Source organism: Anolis carolinensis, chromosome 1 (genome assembly GCF_035594765.1).
Source record: "Anolis carolinensis isolate JA03-04 chromosome 1, rAnoCar3.1.pri, whole genome shotgun sequence".
Lineage (NCBI taxonomy): Eukaryota > Metazoa > Chordata > Lepidosauria > Squamata > Dactyloidae > Anolis > Anolis carolinensis.
The window spans coordinates 193,445,053-193,459,359 of record NC_085841.1 but is presented as its reverse complement, the minus strand read 5'-3'; the positions used below and the strand labels follow the sequence as shown (position 1 = coordinate 193,459,359).

Sequence of the window (14,307 nt, the reverse complement as noted above, 5' to 3'; positions counted from 1 at the left end):
TAATTTTATGGTTGAGGGTCATCACAACATGATGAACTGTATTAAGGGGTTACAGCATTAGGAATGTTGAGAATCACTGCCCTAGTGAATATTGGGGACTTTGTTAGAAATAAACATTTTACTTACAGGAGGAAAGAGCACCATATGTTCATGTCTTAAAATATTGAATACTAGCTGTGCCCTGCCATGCGTTGCTGTGGCCAATTGGAATTGTACTGAACAGTCTCGGTGCTTGAAAGCCTGACCGGTTTGTATATAGGAGCCTCCTTCCTTGGGCTGGTTGAATGGGACGGAGTGGCCTGACGGCTTCTAAACCTGAGGGCTTTCCATGTAGGGGATATCTTGGTTGGCCAGGTTGAAAAGTAATGAATAGTCTTGCTGTTTCCAAGCCTGGCCGCTTGCTACCTTGTGGAATTGTTGGTTGGCCAGGTCGATTAGCAGTGAATAGTCTCATTGTAGCAAGTTTGAATGTTGCAATTAGTTATCTTGAGCTGGGTGCTTCCTGCCTGAGGGAATCCTTTGTTGGGAGGTGTTAGCTGGACCTGATTGTTTCCTGTCTGGAATTTCCCTGTTTTATGAGTGTTGATTTGTTCAGTCATTTTCGACTCTTTGTGACCTCATGAGCCAGTCCAGAGCATGTATGTATATATGTGTGTGTTGTATGAAAGTGGTATGTGACTGTGTTATATATGTATAGTATAGTATAGTATAGAACAGTATGTTACCCAGTATTAAAAGTTTGAGCTGTATTGTATTGTAGCTGTATTTTTGGGGAGAAGAAGCTGCAGGCCTAGGAAAACTGTAACTCCCAACCATCAAATAGGTCTTAAAGTGGATTAATTCCATAGTGTAGACGCAGCCTTCAAAGTTGCTGGGCTAACTTGGGTCCTGCAAAGGTCAAGGTGGGAGGGGGGCGTGTTTTAGGCAGGGTGGAGGTAGAGTTGTAGCAGGGAATCTTTTCCCAAACGTCCTCCCTTGGCAAATGGGAGCGAGGTTCTGCTACTCACCATGCTCCTGGGCACTGAGGCAAAGAACATCGCTCTGCTGGCCCACGTGGGTTCCGAGGCGGTGAAAGTCCAGGAGAAGAGGTGCGGCCCAAAACGGACAGGCGGGTGTTTAGTTGTGTTGTTTATCTCATGGTCGTGATTTCATTACCATCTATATATATAAAAGAGTGATGGCATCACAGCAATTCACAAAACAACAAAAGTACAGGCCCCCCAACCTCAAAATTTGACAACACAACCCATAATCCACGCCTCAAGGTTGATACAACAAAAAGAAAAGAAAAATAAAGTCCTAATTAGAGGGAGAGCAATAATTTTTTTTTATCCAATTGCTGCCAGTTTAGAGGGCTAATCTCTGCCCACTTGGTTGCCTAGCAACCAAGGGACAGCTAGGTTTCAGTTAGGGGACAGGTGGATGTAGGCCTCACTTAGACTTCTTCCACAGATTATCTAATTTGCACTGGATTATATGGCAGTGTAGACTCAAGGCCCTTCCACACAGCTATATAACCCATTTATAATCTTATATTATCTGCTTTGCACAGGATTATCTTGACTCCGCACTGCCATATAATCCACTTCAGTGTGCATTTTATACAGCTGTGAAGAAGGGGCCTCAGATAATCCAGTTCTGAGCAGATAATATAAGATTAGAAATATACAGTAGAGTCTCACTTATCCAACGTAAACAGGCCGGCAGGATAAGTGAATATGTTGGATAATAAGAAGGGATTCAGGAAAAGCCAATTAAACATCAAATTAGGTAATCGTTATACAAATTAAGCACCAAAACATCATATTATACAACAAATTTGACAGAAAAAGTAGTTTCATGTGCAGTAATGCTATGTAGTATTTACAGTAGAGTCTCACTTATCCAACACTCGCTTATCCAACATTCTGGATTATCCAACGCATTTTTGTAGTCAATGCTTTCAATATATCGTGATATTTTGGTGCTAAATTCATAAATACAGTAATTACTATATAGCATTACTGTGTACTGAACTACTTTTTCTGACAAATTTGTTGTCTAACATGATGTTTTGGTGCTTAATTTGTAAAATCATAACTTAATTTGATGTTTAATAGGGTTATCCTTAATTCCTCATTATCCAACATATTCGCTTATCCAACGTTCTGCCGGCCCGTTTATGTTGGATAAGTGAGACTCTACTGTACTGTATTTACAAATTTACCACTAAAATATCACTATGAATTTAAAACACTGACTACAAAAACATTGATTATGAAAAGGCAGACTGCGTTGGATAATCCAGAACATTGTATAAGCGAATGTTGGATAAGTGAGATTCTTCTTTAATATGAAATAATTACTGGGATAGAATAATGCAGAACAATATAATCTCTAAAACCAGGACAGTAAATAAACAGGGGAATTCCACACAGGAAACAATCAGGGCCAGCTAACACCTCCCAACAAAGTATTCCCATCATCAAAGTCTGGCAAATCCTGTTTTCTCAGGGCCACAGACAGTAGAAGCACATAAAATATCGCAAACAACATCACTCTGAAAACAAGGGTATTCCAGACAGGAAACAATCAGGGCCAGCTAACACCTCCCAACAAAGTATTCCCATCATCAAAGTCTGGAAAATCCTCTGTTTTCTCAGGGCCACAGACAGTAGAAGCACATAAAATATCGCAAACAGCACCACTCTGAAAACAAGGGAATTCCAGACAGGAAACAATCAGGGCCAGCTAACACCTCCCAACAAAAAATTCACTCAGGGAGGAAACAGCCAGGCTTTAAAACTGCAAGGCCATTACATCCTAATCATTTTTCCTAATTGCAGCATTCATACTTGCCTCCAGCAAACAAAAAAAACCAATCAGAAATATTGTATATTCACAACCTTTAGGAAATAATATCCCCTGATGGCGCAGCGTGTTAAAGCGCTGAACTGCTGAACTTCTGGACTGAAAGGCCACAGGTTTGAATTGGGGGAGCGGAGAGAGCCCCCACTGTTAGCTCCAGCTTCTGCCAACCCAGAAGTTCGAAAACATGCAAATGTGAGTGCATCAATAGGTACTGCTCCGGCGGGAAGGTAACGCCGCTCCATGTAGTCATCCCACATGACCTTGGAGGAGTCTACGGACAACGCCGGCTCTTTGGCTTAGAAATGGAGATGAGCACCAACCTCCAGAGTAAGACACGACTGGACTTAATGTCTGGGGAAAACCTTTACCCTTTACCTTAACTACCACCAATTCCTCAATACTTTATTTCCCATACCACCATACTTCGCCACAGCAACGCGTGGCCGGGCACAGCTAGTTTTATATATATAGATTTTACAGATTGTATTAGACACATTTACCTCTCTAATGCCATATTTACTCAACTGTAACACTCTTTTTGGGGGGGGGGGGTTAAATGCCTTCTACAAACTGTGGGTGCACATTAGATTCGTGTCATGCAGTAATCTTAGTGCTGAACCAAAGCCAAAGGGGAAGCTGCTTCAGGAGCTGAACCTGGAGCTCCTATTTGAGGGACTTCATCTCTCATTTAAATGCCATGACTCAATGCTATGCAATCCAGCTATATGTAGTTTGGTGAGGCACCAGCATTCTTTGTCAGAGAAGGCTCAAGGCCTTGTCAAACTACTGCCCCTATGAGTCCATAGCATTGAGTCAAGGCAGTTAAAGTGCATTCATTCTATAGCATAGATGCATCCCAATGTTTTCCTTTCCATTGCTGGAAACTTTGGTGCTCTAACACGGTGGTTCTCACCTGGGGTTTCCAGATGTTTTTGGCCTTCAACTCCCAGAAATCCTAACAGTTGGTAAACTGGCTGGGATTTCTGGGAGTTGTAGGCCAAAAACATCTGGGGACCCTGGGTTGAGAACCACTGCTCTAACACTTTTGTTCTTAAAAGGAGGAATCCTAAGCAGGCAGCAACTGCAATATGCACCTTTTTTGTCCAAATGACAAAGAGTGCAGGTTTTGTCGTTGCATACTACATTTGGCAGCAAAAACCTTTTTTGGTTTCAGGGTTTTGGAAATTGAAGTGTGCATTAAATTCAATGGCACATTAGAATCCAGGAAATACAGGTAATTTTTAGGTGTGGAAAAAATGTTTAATAAATATGTTTGCATTCATCTTACCATTTCAGGGCATCTACAGCCAGTGGATATGTGCTCTTTCAGCAGTCCAACAAAACTACTTCGTTTTGGGTTCTCTTGTATGTTTGGCTTTGGCTCAAGGACGCTAGCTTTAGCTGAAAAGCACCGATGGATGCCATCAAATCAGCGAAAAGATTTTGCTGTGATCAAGACGCTGGCTAGACTAAAGTATGATTTAAAAATAGTATATGCATTTTTTTAAAAGCAGCTCTGTAATAGCACCAAAACATGTGGGTTGATATATTTATCTGTTTACAACAGTTTAAGGATTGTGATTATTCAGATAATAATTTTAGATAATTATTCAGTGTAATGATTAATACAAGGCAGTAATCAACATACCTTGTGAATTAGGAACCAGCTTTATTAAATTTGCTGTGATTTGCTTTTAAAGTCACAAACCTAGGATTCTACCTCTTAGCTTGTAATATATGAAGGAATATACTTTCAGAATTTCAATCTAGATATGGGACCAGTTTAATCATACGAACATTTATAAAGACAAAAGATTGGCATGAGCTGAAAACAATACAGCCTTATTGTGGGGTTTATATTCTTTCATGCTGTGTCCTGAGCAGTCAGATCTTTCTAAACAACATATACCAGAACTCTCTGTAAAATAAAGTTGTTCTGTCTCTAGGCCAGAAGAATGTGAATTATCCTTCCTACCTTCAAAATGCTTACAGCATGTTGTTGAAGAAAATGGGTGAGTGAGTAATCACTTGTCTGTGGATCGGAGACTCAGTTAAGCAAGTTTTTATTACAGTGACCTCCTGTATACAGATTCAACAAACTATGGCTTGAAAAGCAAGCCTTAATTTTGCCATTTTATTTAAATGACATTGTTTTATTATGCCATTGTATATAATGTCACTTGAGCATCCATGGGTTTTGGTATCCACAGTTCTGGAACCAAACCACAGTGGATACCTAGGGCCCACTGTATTTGAAATGTTCTTATTTTGCATGAAAACCTTAATCAAAAGAACAGCTGTTGTCATAAGTGAAACTTATTCCCAGTTTTGAAAATCAGACTCAAAAGCTGTCTTTATATCATCTCAGACTTATTTAGGCATGTTTGTTTCTCTCCAGTCAAAACACGCTCCTTTCTCTTATTTATTTTATCACATCCTTCAGTGCCTTGTGATTTATTTTATCTGGCTTGTTTATTTTTAGAAGGAAGCAAGAGAGACGTAAGCATGGTAAGATTTCAAGTTTAATCACTTACCAAAGAGAATTACTGGAAGGGTTACTTGAAGTAGTAATGCAGCGTGATGTTATATTTAGAGAGCAGTGATCGGTGGCAGAAGATCCAGGGTCATTTCCTGAACGTGAGCATTATGGCCATACCTTGTCTCTGCTCAATGGCACCAAGAGGCTTGGCACCTAATACCAGGTCAGTAAGGATTTACAGAATTAGAGTAATGTCTCTGTCATCTTACTCTAAAACCTCAGCTTTCCCCAGAATGCATGCTTGTGTCATGAACAGTCTAGACCCTCTGAGGTTGGGAAAAGGGATGAAGAGGGTTGAGTTGGACTGCGGTTGACTCTCTAATCTCAGGAATTGTAATCAGTTTTTGGTTCAGGCAGATGAGGTCATCCACCTAGAACAATCGTTAGATAATTACAGTGATTTAATTAGTTTACAAGGGTGACTTAAGTGGTGGCCATCAAGTAATAATCTCCCATGAGCTTTGTTAGTAGGAGATCTGGCTCAGTGGATTTGACTTCAGTTTACTGGATTGGTTTTTGTTTATTGTAGAGATTTAATTATTTTAAGCAATACAACACATAAAAACTACATTGAAAACCTGTACAGTGAAAGATAAAGAGCAGAAAGACTATAAAAATACTATAATAGTACTTTGTCATTAAAAGGAAATCAGCTCTTATTGGCAGAGAATATTATGACATTTTCTGAATAGGAATTCCCAGACTCATTACTTGAGACGATAAATTCTTCTGTACAATTTTACAGTGAATTGACTGAAGGTTGGGTTCAGTGTTTATACTTCAAATTTTTCTCTGTGAAGCCACTGAAGTACCTACTTGAGAGAGTTCTTCTGCATATCATGTGGACTTTTCTTGAAGCAAGCATCTAAAACTGTCTAAAACAAATTACAGTAAAGTAAATACTATTCCAGAGTGGCATGCAATGCACTTGTATAGGTGATTTCCAAACAAAAATTGATTAAAAGTACAATACTTAATGTTTTCCCTGCCTATTATTGACTCTGATCAAATACCTTTCAGATTATTTCCCACAGTCACGGCATTTTAGTTATCTCCATTGGTATCCAAATTAAGACCTAAGACCCTTAATAAATGCTTCATTAACTTTCCTGGGACCTATAGTGGTCTTTCTGTATATACCCATAATTGCTGAATCTCCTTCAGAGGTATCAAGCTGATGATCTTAAAGGCTGTTTTATTGCCTCCAGATCTACTTCTGAATATCAGTAGGGGAGTTGTGAAAGTCACATGAATATTATTTATATGAAAATGTAAATAGGAAAAAGAAAGCACTTGCAATAGCTGCTATGTCAATGCATGTGTCCCCCTCCCCACCATTTCTAGTTTCATGTAAGCTGGAAATGGGAAATGCTTCTCAGGGAAGGTGAGTGTACTCATTCCAACAAAGGCAAAGCACAAAATGGGAGCAAGGAAGACACGACCCTGAAGGGCCATGAAAATGGCAACTGACATGGACAGTGCTGAGACCTCTGTGGGATATGGCTTCTTCAAAGATTACACTGGCCAACACACATGTTGGTGCCTCAAATGTGAATCCTGTTTCTGGATATGTTTGATCTGCTGATTTCAAAAAATGGCAGCAATTTTCCTTTATCGGCTCTAGTTTTTGAGATACAGAACAAATGCCATATATCGTCTTCATCTGCTTGCTCATAGAAAATCATTATAACCCAAGAAACTAGTGCTGATGTAGTCTATCCAATGCAATTTTCTAAAACAGTGCCGCAAATAACCTCAGGAACAGGCCTAAAAATGAAGACACCAAGGTTTTTCTGTTGGGCTTTGTTATTCAGAAATTATTATAACCTTTCGCTTGATCTCGTGTTAGCTGCCAGTGCAGTCTGGCTAGATGAAAACAATGCTGAATATTTCTAATTCACCATCTAATTCAGTATCTCAAGTACTTTTGAGGAACAGCCAGAAGGTTTGATGGGACCATATAGAATTCTTGATATCCCTTTCCATGCCATAACCCACATTTCAAAACCCTCCATTTTGAAAGCATCTTGCAATCTGGAACACAAGGATTCCCATTCAATAAAAGCAAGGCATAACAGTACAACTCTAAATGTGTCCGTTAAAATGAGTATAAAACAGTTGCCTAAAATATTCAGACTTGCCTCACTAATTGCACAGTTCTCTAAACTTGAACTGCAATGTGAAACTAGCACCACAATTTGGATAATATCCAGTCAAATCACTTGTAGATTGTGAACCTCTGCCAGTAGATGTACACTGAGGCTTGAGAGGTTGGTTTTTTTTACAGCTTTGTAAGAGCAACAGAAGGTTCTGGGGATTTGCTATGGGGTGTGTATATCTAGGAGCTATCTGGTTATTCTTGGTTGACTGGGGAAGAAAATGCAGCCATATCTCTTGGACAAGGGTGAAGAATCAATGAATTTTTAAGACTGTTGTAAACAGAAGATCTAGACATGTGCTTCTTGTTTGGAAACTTTGTGTAGCATAGGTAAAGGTAAAGGGTTTCCCCCTGACATTAAGTCTAGTCGTGTCTGACTCTCATTTCTAAGCCAAAGAGCCGGTGTTGTCTGTAGGCACCTCCAAGGTCATATGGCCGGAGTGACTACATGGAGTGCTGTTACCTTCCCGCCGAAATGATATCTATTGATCTACTCACATTTGCCTGTTTTCAAACTGCTAGGTTGGTAGAAGCTGGAGCTAACAGCAGGAGATCACCCAGCTCCCTGGATTTGAACTGCTGACCTTTTGGTCAGCATGTTCAGCAGTTCAGCAGTTTAACCTGCTGTGCCACTGGGGCCTCCATACTGCTGCTTATTAATTCTTAGGATGAGTGAACACAGCAAGTGTTCCACAGTTATTTAGTGTACTGGAAGGAATTGGATCAGAAATTGCTAACAAGGAAAAAGTGAGAAATGTTCAACTATTCTTATTCAGACTTTGTTGGGAGGCATTTGAAAGGAAAGGTGACCAAGATCTTCATGAGCAAGATAAATCCAAAAGGGAATGAGAACTGGGAATCTTATCATGACTGCTAGAGGCAGAAGAAAAAGGATGGACTTTGGACAAGGGTAGGAATGGAACTGAGATTATTATCTCCAAGAGGGAATCAGACAAAAATCCCTGGTGATATGGCATCACGCGCTCAGGCCTCTTGAATAATTGTACCAATACATAGTTGTAAACAGAAAGAGCTGAAGAGGTTCAGCCAGCCGCCTGAAAGGTCACACAAGAATCCAGGGCTTTGGGGCCAGTCAATTAACAAGCAAAGAGGTGTAGCCCTGATTGACTTAAGAGGGATTTGGGCGCCAACGCCTGAGGCCCAGGAGGGTGACATCTCTTTTCCGTGTCAGTAGTGGGTAGCAACTAGTCCTGCTGTCACTCTTTATCCAGGAATGCCAGCTAGGCAGTTACTGGAAAGACTGAGAAACAAGATGGAAGTGTGTGACCAAAGGGAAGGATGCTGGCATCACTCCAGTTAAAATCTTTCTTCTGGTGTGAACTAATAAATAAATGGCTTTATCGGGGTGGAGAATCAATTATTTCAGCCTTGCTCGAGGTCTGTTATGTAGAGATAATAATTCTCCACTATCATATAGGATTGTTTAAGGACTACCTATATCATTTTGAGCAGATTTTAATATACATTGAAGAGGCATTTTACTTAAAAACAGTGAAATGAAATGCTAGAGCTAATAATGTAGATTATGGTATTTATTATGGCCTAAGTAACAGGCATCAGAGGTTTAAACTCATTTGTAATGACACTGATGACCAAACATTTAGTTATTGAGAATTATAGTTATTCACAGCTTCCTCAATTTAGTGTTTTAATTGAACTATGTCATTTTCAGACTGGATGATGGAAGCATAGCTCTTATTGTCGTGCGAAACACTTCCCGTCCAGAATTTGTTAAGCATCTGAAAAGATACAGTAGTGTGAAAAACCAGGTGAGGCTTACTCTTACATTTTCCAGCTCAGGATTGTTTAGATGTATTTTGCAGCTGTATCTACTAAACAAAAACAAGAAAACAAGAAAAACAAGATGTCAAAAATACAACACAAAGAAAATAGACCTGTAAAGGTTTGAGGTAGAAGTAAATGCACTCTAGGAGATGTCAGCGCCTTTGTAAGGCGACTTAGCTTCCTGTCAGAGTATATTAGCCCACTTTTATCTGATTTCTGAAAATCACCAATCAGACTAATACCGATTAACCTATTTCCGTCCATCTGTTGTGGTTTAGTACTATATGGTTCTTATATATAGGAACTACTACAGTGTAAAGCTGCTAAACTGATTGTAAAAAAAAAACAAATTCTGTTTTTAAATGTCAATTACATTGAAATTAGAGGCAAATACAGACTCCTGGAATTTTGTCTATATGGTTTATTTAATTTTCACAGAACATACACATACAGCAGATACAAAGGACAGTTAACACAGTGGCAAGAAGCACAATACATTTACAAAGCTTTTACTCTCTTTTTAGACATACACACAAAGCCAGCATACATCTCACCCAGGAAAAGGGAGCAAAAAACCTTTCTCTCACCATGGACCCTTTCACACTATTCAATTGTATCCCTTGATTTCCACTTTAATGGATACAGCTGCATCCCATAGTAGTTGTGTTGTTTGATCAGAGGGAAATTCTCTGGTTGGTGATTGTAAATGATCTTCCTCCACAACTAAACATTTCAGAATTCCATAGGATGGATCCATAGTAGTTGCACTATGTGATTATGATTGTGTCAAGTGGAGGAGGCCTTGTGATACCAATTGCAGCAGTACTCCTACTGTTAACACTTCCTTTTTTTTCAAGGAGGAAGGAAAAGGAAATTTTGTGGCACCTGTAAGACTAACCATTTCAATTCAGCATGCATCCCTATTTGCAGAAGTCCTCTTGTTCGAAAGCAGTGGGCTGAAGTTCTCAGAAAATTATGCTGAAACAAATTGGTTCATTTTCATCCTCCTTTTTTATTCTGAAGCAGACTAACTTAACATTCTCTTAGAAAATTGGCTTTTCCTCTTGATTTTTAAACCCTCTGTTATAAAAATGCAGAGCCCCATCATTTAATTTCCTGGATTTTTAGAATTGTACAAGAAACCATATATGTCTAAAGGATTTTTAAAATGTTGAATCTTTTTGAACTCATTTGTGGCAGATGAGGATTTTGTATTTTTCTTTAAGTTGGGTGTAGATCATTCGGGCTTCCAGGTTTATATAGGCATTTGCTTTTTGCTCCTGCTAGTTAATGAGTCATTCATAACTACAATAGTTTGGATTTAATTTCCAGTCATATCTGCAGTAGAATCATAAAAGGTGGTAGCATTGTTTCTTAGAAACCTTACATTTATAGAGTACACTTGAAAAAATAATGGCACTTTCAGTCCCGGGATACATTTGCAATTTTTACTTTTGCAGATTAGATTGTTCACAGATTTGATTGTACATTTTCTTTTTAGGATCTCTACATCTTCCAGTATGATTCTATGGTCAACTGCCTCCAGTTATGCTGCAGGACCTAGAGAATTCTAGAGAGAACACTTCTCTGTGAATCTCTAGTTTGTCCAGTGTGATTCTGTAGTCTGCTTCCAGCTCACAGTAGAGCTGTGTTGGGAAACCTAGAGATTCCTAGACATACGTCCTCTTAGCGACTCTGGGGGTTGGTGCTCATCTCCATTTCTAAGCCAAAGAGCCAGCATTGTCTGTAGACACCTCCAAGGTCATGTGGCTGGCATGACTGCATGGAGCACCGTTACCTTCCCGCCGGAGTGGTATCTATTGATCTACTCACATGTGCATATTTTCAAACTGCTAGGTTGGCAGAAGCTGGGCATAACAGCGGGAGCTCACCCCACTCCCCGGATTCAAACTGCCAACCTTTTGGTCAGCAAGTTCAGCAGCTCAGCGGTTTAACTCACTGCGCCACCAGGGGGCCTATAAAAATAGCAAGTTTCTTAATTTGTGATTTTTCACTTCCATAGCGGTTGTGTGCCCCTAAAGCCAGTGAATGTCGAAGCCCAACTGCATTCTATAGTTTTCCAGTGTGTCAATAACAGAGAAATCAGGAAACGAATAGGTTATATTGCTGTGCTAAATTTATCTTGTTTGATCAGACACTTCTCTGGAAATATTATACTTTTGAGTCATTTGAGACTGTTATCAGCTCAATTAAATTACTTGTCTGTATACATTCCACCAGTCCAAAAATAAAATAGCTATTTAAATCTTTTTCAAAATGTTCAGTGTTATATTCTTGTTTGTCTTCTTTTTTGGTGTTTAGTTCAATTTCCCCTTTATTGAAACTTATGTTGTTGAAGAAGTAAAAGTCCACATAAGAACTGAAACTGAGCATGCCACTGGTGATGATCTGAATCCTATAGATTCTGGAAAAAAGAACTATCCCTGGAATATAGATGGAGATTTATTGGCATGGCCATCCAAAGTGCATATTCGGTAGGAGAAAGTGTTTTCATGTTCAACATTTCATAGTTGCTACCTGTTCCATACTGTCAATAGTTCTACTGATTTTAACATAAAATATACTTCAAGACTTTGCATATAATGCTAACCTAAGGCTATCTTAGTCACATTGGGTGAATGCAGAAGAGGTAGCTATTTTTTTCCATATGTGTTCCCTGTAGCATTTTCACCAGTAATATGTTGAAGAACAAATGGCAGCAGAAACCTGGGAACCTATCTACCAGCCCATTTAGGTTTCCTCCTCCCAGGCATCTTCCTCTACAGTTAATCAATGACAGTAATTGGCTACTGGATTAAATGTAATCATTATGCCGGAATAGAATAATTCACTACAAGTTTGGCATAGGAAGCAATAGGTTCTCTTCCTCCTCTGGGAATAACAGAAGTTGCCAGGTACAGCTCTACCCACTAGCTATTGGGATATGCTCTGAGGCCACCTGTGTTTGCTTATATATTGCAAATCACCTCCTGGATTCTGGTGTCTGACTCCAGATTGAAACTATGAACATTTTGCTATCCTAATAGTTCTGTACCTTTTCTTTAGACGTTCTAGCAGGCATGTAATAAAAGGGATTCTAGAAACATCTTGGGGGGGGGGGAGAGGTTGAGAAATAATGATACATAACTATATGTAGTTATTACATTTGATATGGAGAACATATTTATGATGATTTGGAAAGAGCTTGGAAACATTACTTTTGAATGGTTCTCCTGGAGTGCATCTCCACTGTCGAATTAATGCAGTTTGGTACCACTTTAATTGTCATGGCTCAGTGGTATGGAACCTTGAGTGTAGTTTGACACTCTTTGGCAGAAAAGGCTAAAGACCTTGTAAAACTACAACTCCCGTGATTCCATAGCGCTGAGCTACGGAGCTAAAGTAGTGTCAAACGGCATTAATGTAACACAATGTATATTTGCATTCCAAACTAGAATAAAAATGGTCTGCTTGCTGGGGAATTCTAGACTGAAAAAATAACATTTCAAGCTTTCAACCTAACATTTGTAATAGTCATAAGCAGTTTTGATCTGATTAGCCTGCAGTTCGGATTGGCCAGGGCAGACTGGCATGGCCCATGCATTACTAGAAGTATGTTGGGTTTAGCATTTCAGTTTTTTTCTACGATGGGTTATTTGTTTAAACTGTGGGAAGTACTTGCAATCATAAAATAAAGTGGATTCTTCATCTAAATAAGTGCCGAGATAAATGTTATATTAAAACTATAGTGGTAATAGATCCTCTTTATTTTTTCCCCATTTTTAGGGTACATCCACAGTTAATTACGCTATATGGAGAGAATGTCAATGCAGTGGATAATCCGAAAGAATCATGCAGCTGTCTTTAGATGAAATATACCTAAAGAAATTACTCATTTCTCAGCTGAATCATGTTTCTGTTTTGTGTATTCAGTTCTATGGGATAAAATGGTCCAGACTGAAATCCATGTCTTTTGAATGCAGTTTCCCAGTAGATAATATACTTACCAGAGACATTCTGGATCTCCTTCCTTTTCAGACATTCAGGAGGAAATGTTTGGATGTCTTGCACTGACCACTCTCTGAATCTTTACTCATTCAAAAGTCTATTCCAATACAATACAAGAAAAAGAATATCTAGAAGAGATATTTTGCAATGAAAAGAAGCATAGGCAAGATATTTAGAAAATTAGACTTATGGTATGATCAAGTAAAAATGTTGAAATGTTCTCTTAAGTATGTGACTTAGATTCCTAATAAATGACAAGTACGATTGCATGTGTTTAAGTATGCATTTGTAAAGCATTAAAAACATCTTTCAGAACTATATTCAAGAAAGTTCATTATTTGCTCTGAAGATTCTGCTTCATTTAAGTTTAGCTGTTTTTTTTAAGAAATATCCAATCTTCAAGCATTATAAGTTTTTTATTTATCAATTATAAGCTGACCATTTTCTGGAGATTTAATACAATATTGTGGGGTTTTTTTGTCCAATATGTAAAACCAGACAAGCTCTGCAGTTTTTGAGAAGCTCTGTAGCTTCTCCAACGTTTTTAAAACACAGGACAAGACTGCTTTAAGCAACCTTGGTGGGCAATAGGGGAAATCAACCCTGTGTATCATGTGGACGCCATGGATCCCATTCACCCTCATTTGGCCTATGTAGATGGGCCCCAAGATTGTATTTCCCTCCCTCATTTAAAATAGTTTTCAACAGAGCTTTAAAAATAAATAGAAGAACAATAGAGCAGTTTCATTTCCCTGAATACGTAGAGCACATGGGGAAGGTGGCGTCTTCAACACAATTACAGCATTCAACTGGAGGAGTTTACTGAAGAAGAAACAAGGGTTTTTGTAGACAGAGAGTTAAAAAGCTATTCACATGTTCTTTAATTTAGGTGAGAAAAATGCACATTTCCCATGCAATGCCCCAGTGCGTTTGATCTACATGCATT

General features: G+C 38.9%; 1 protein-coding gene across 3 annotated transcripts in view; it reads left to right on the top strand.

Annotated features, from left to right (window-relative positions):
* cerkl (ceramide kinase like) overlaps positions 1–13,681 on the top strand; it is a 53,162-nt gene extending 39,481 nt beyond the window's left edge. For 2 of the 3 annotated variants that reach the window (XM_062963170.1, XM_062963157.1), the window contains 7 exons: positions 4,147–4,324; positions 4,797–4,862; positions 5,333–5,358; positions 5,444–5,552; positions 9,241–9,337; positions 11,676–11,848; positions 13,140–13,681. In XM_062963170.1, the coding sequence (XP_062819240.1) occupies positions 4,147–4,324; positions 4,797–4,862; positions 5,333–5,358; positions 5,444–5,552; positions 9,241–9,337; positions 11,676–11,848; positions 13,140–13,221 (731 nt within the window). In that variant the 3' untranslated portion in view covers positions 13,222–13,681. Of the gene's footprint in view, positions 1–4,146; positions 4,325–4,796; positions 4,863–5,332; positions 5,359–5,443; positions 5,553–9,240; positions 9,338–10,854; positions 11,624–11,675; positions 11,849–13,139 lie in introns of those variants that run through there. The other variant, XM_062963163.1, reaches the window with a different exon arrangement.
* The last annotated feature ends 626 nt before the right edge of the window (positions 13,682–14,307 follow it).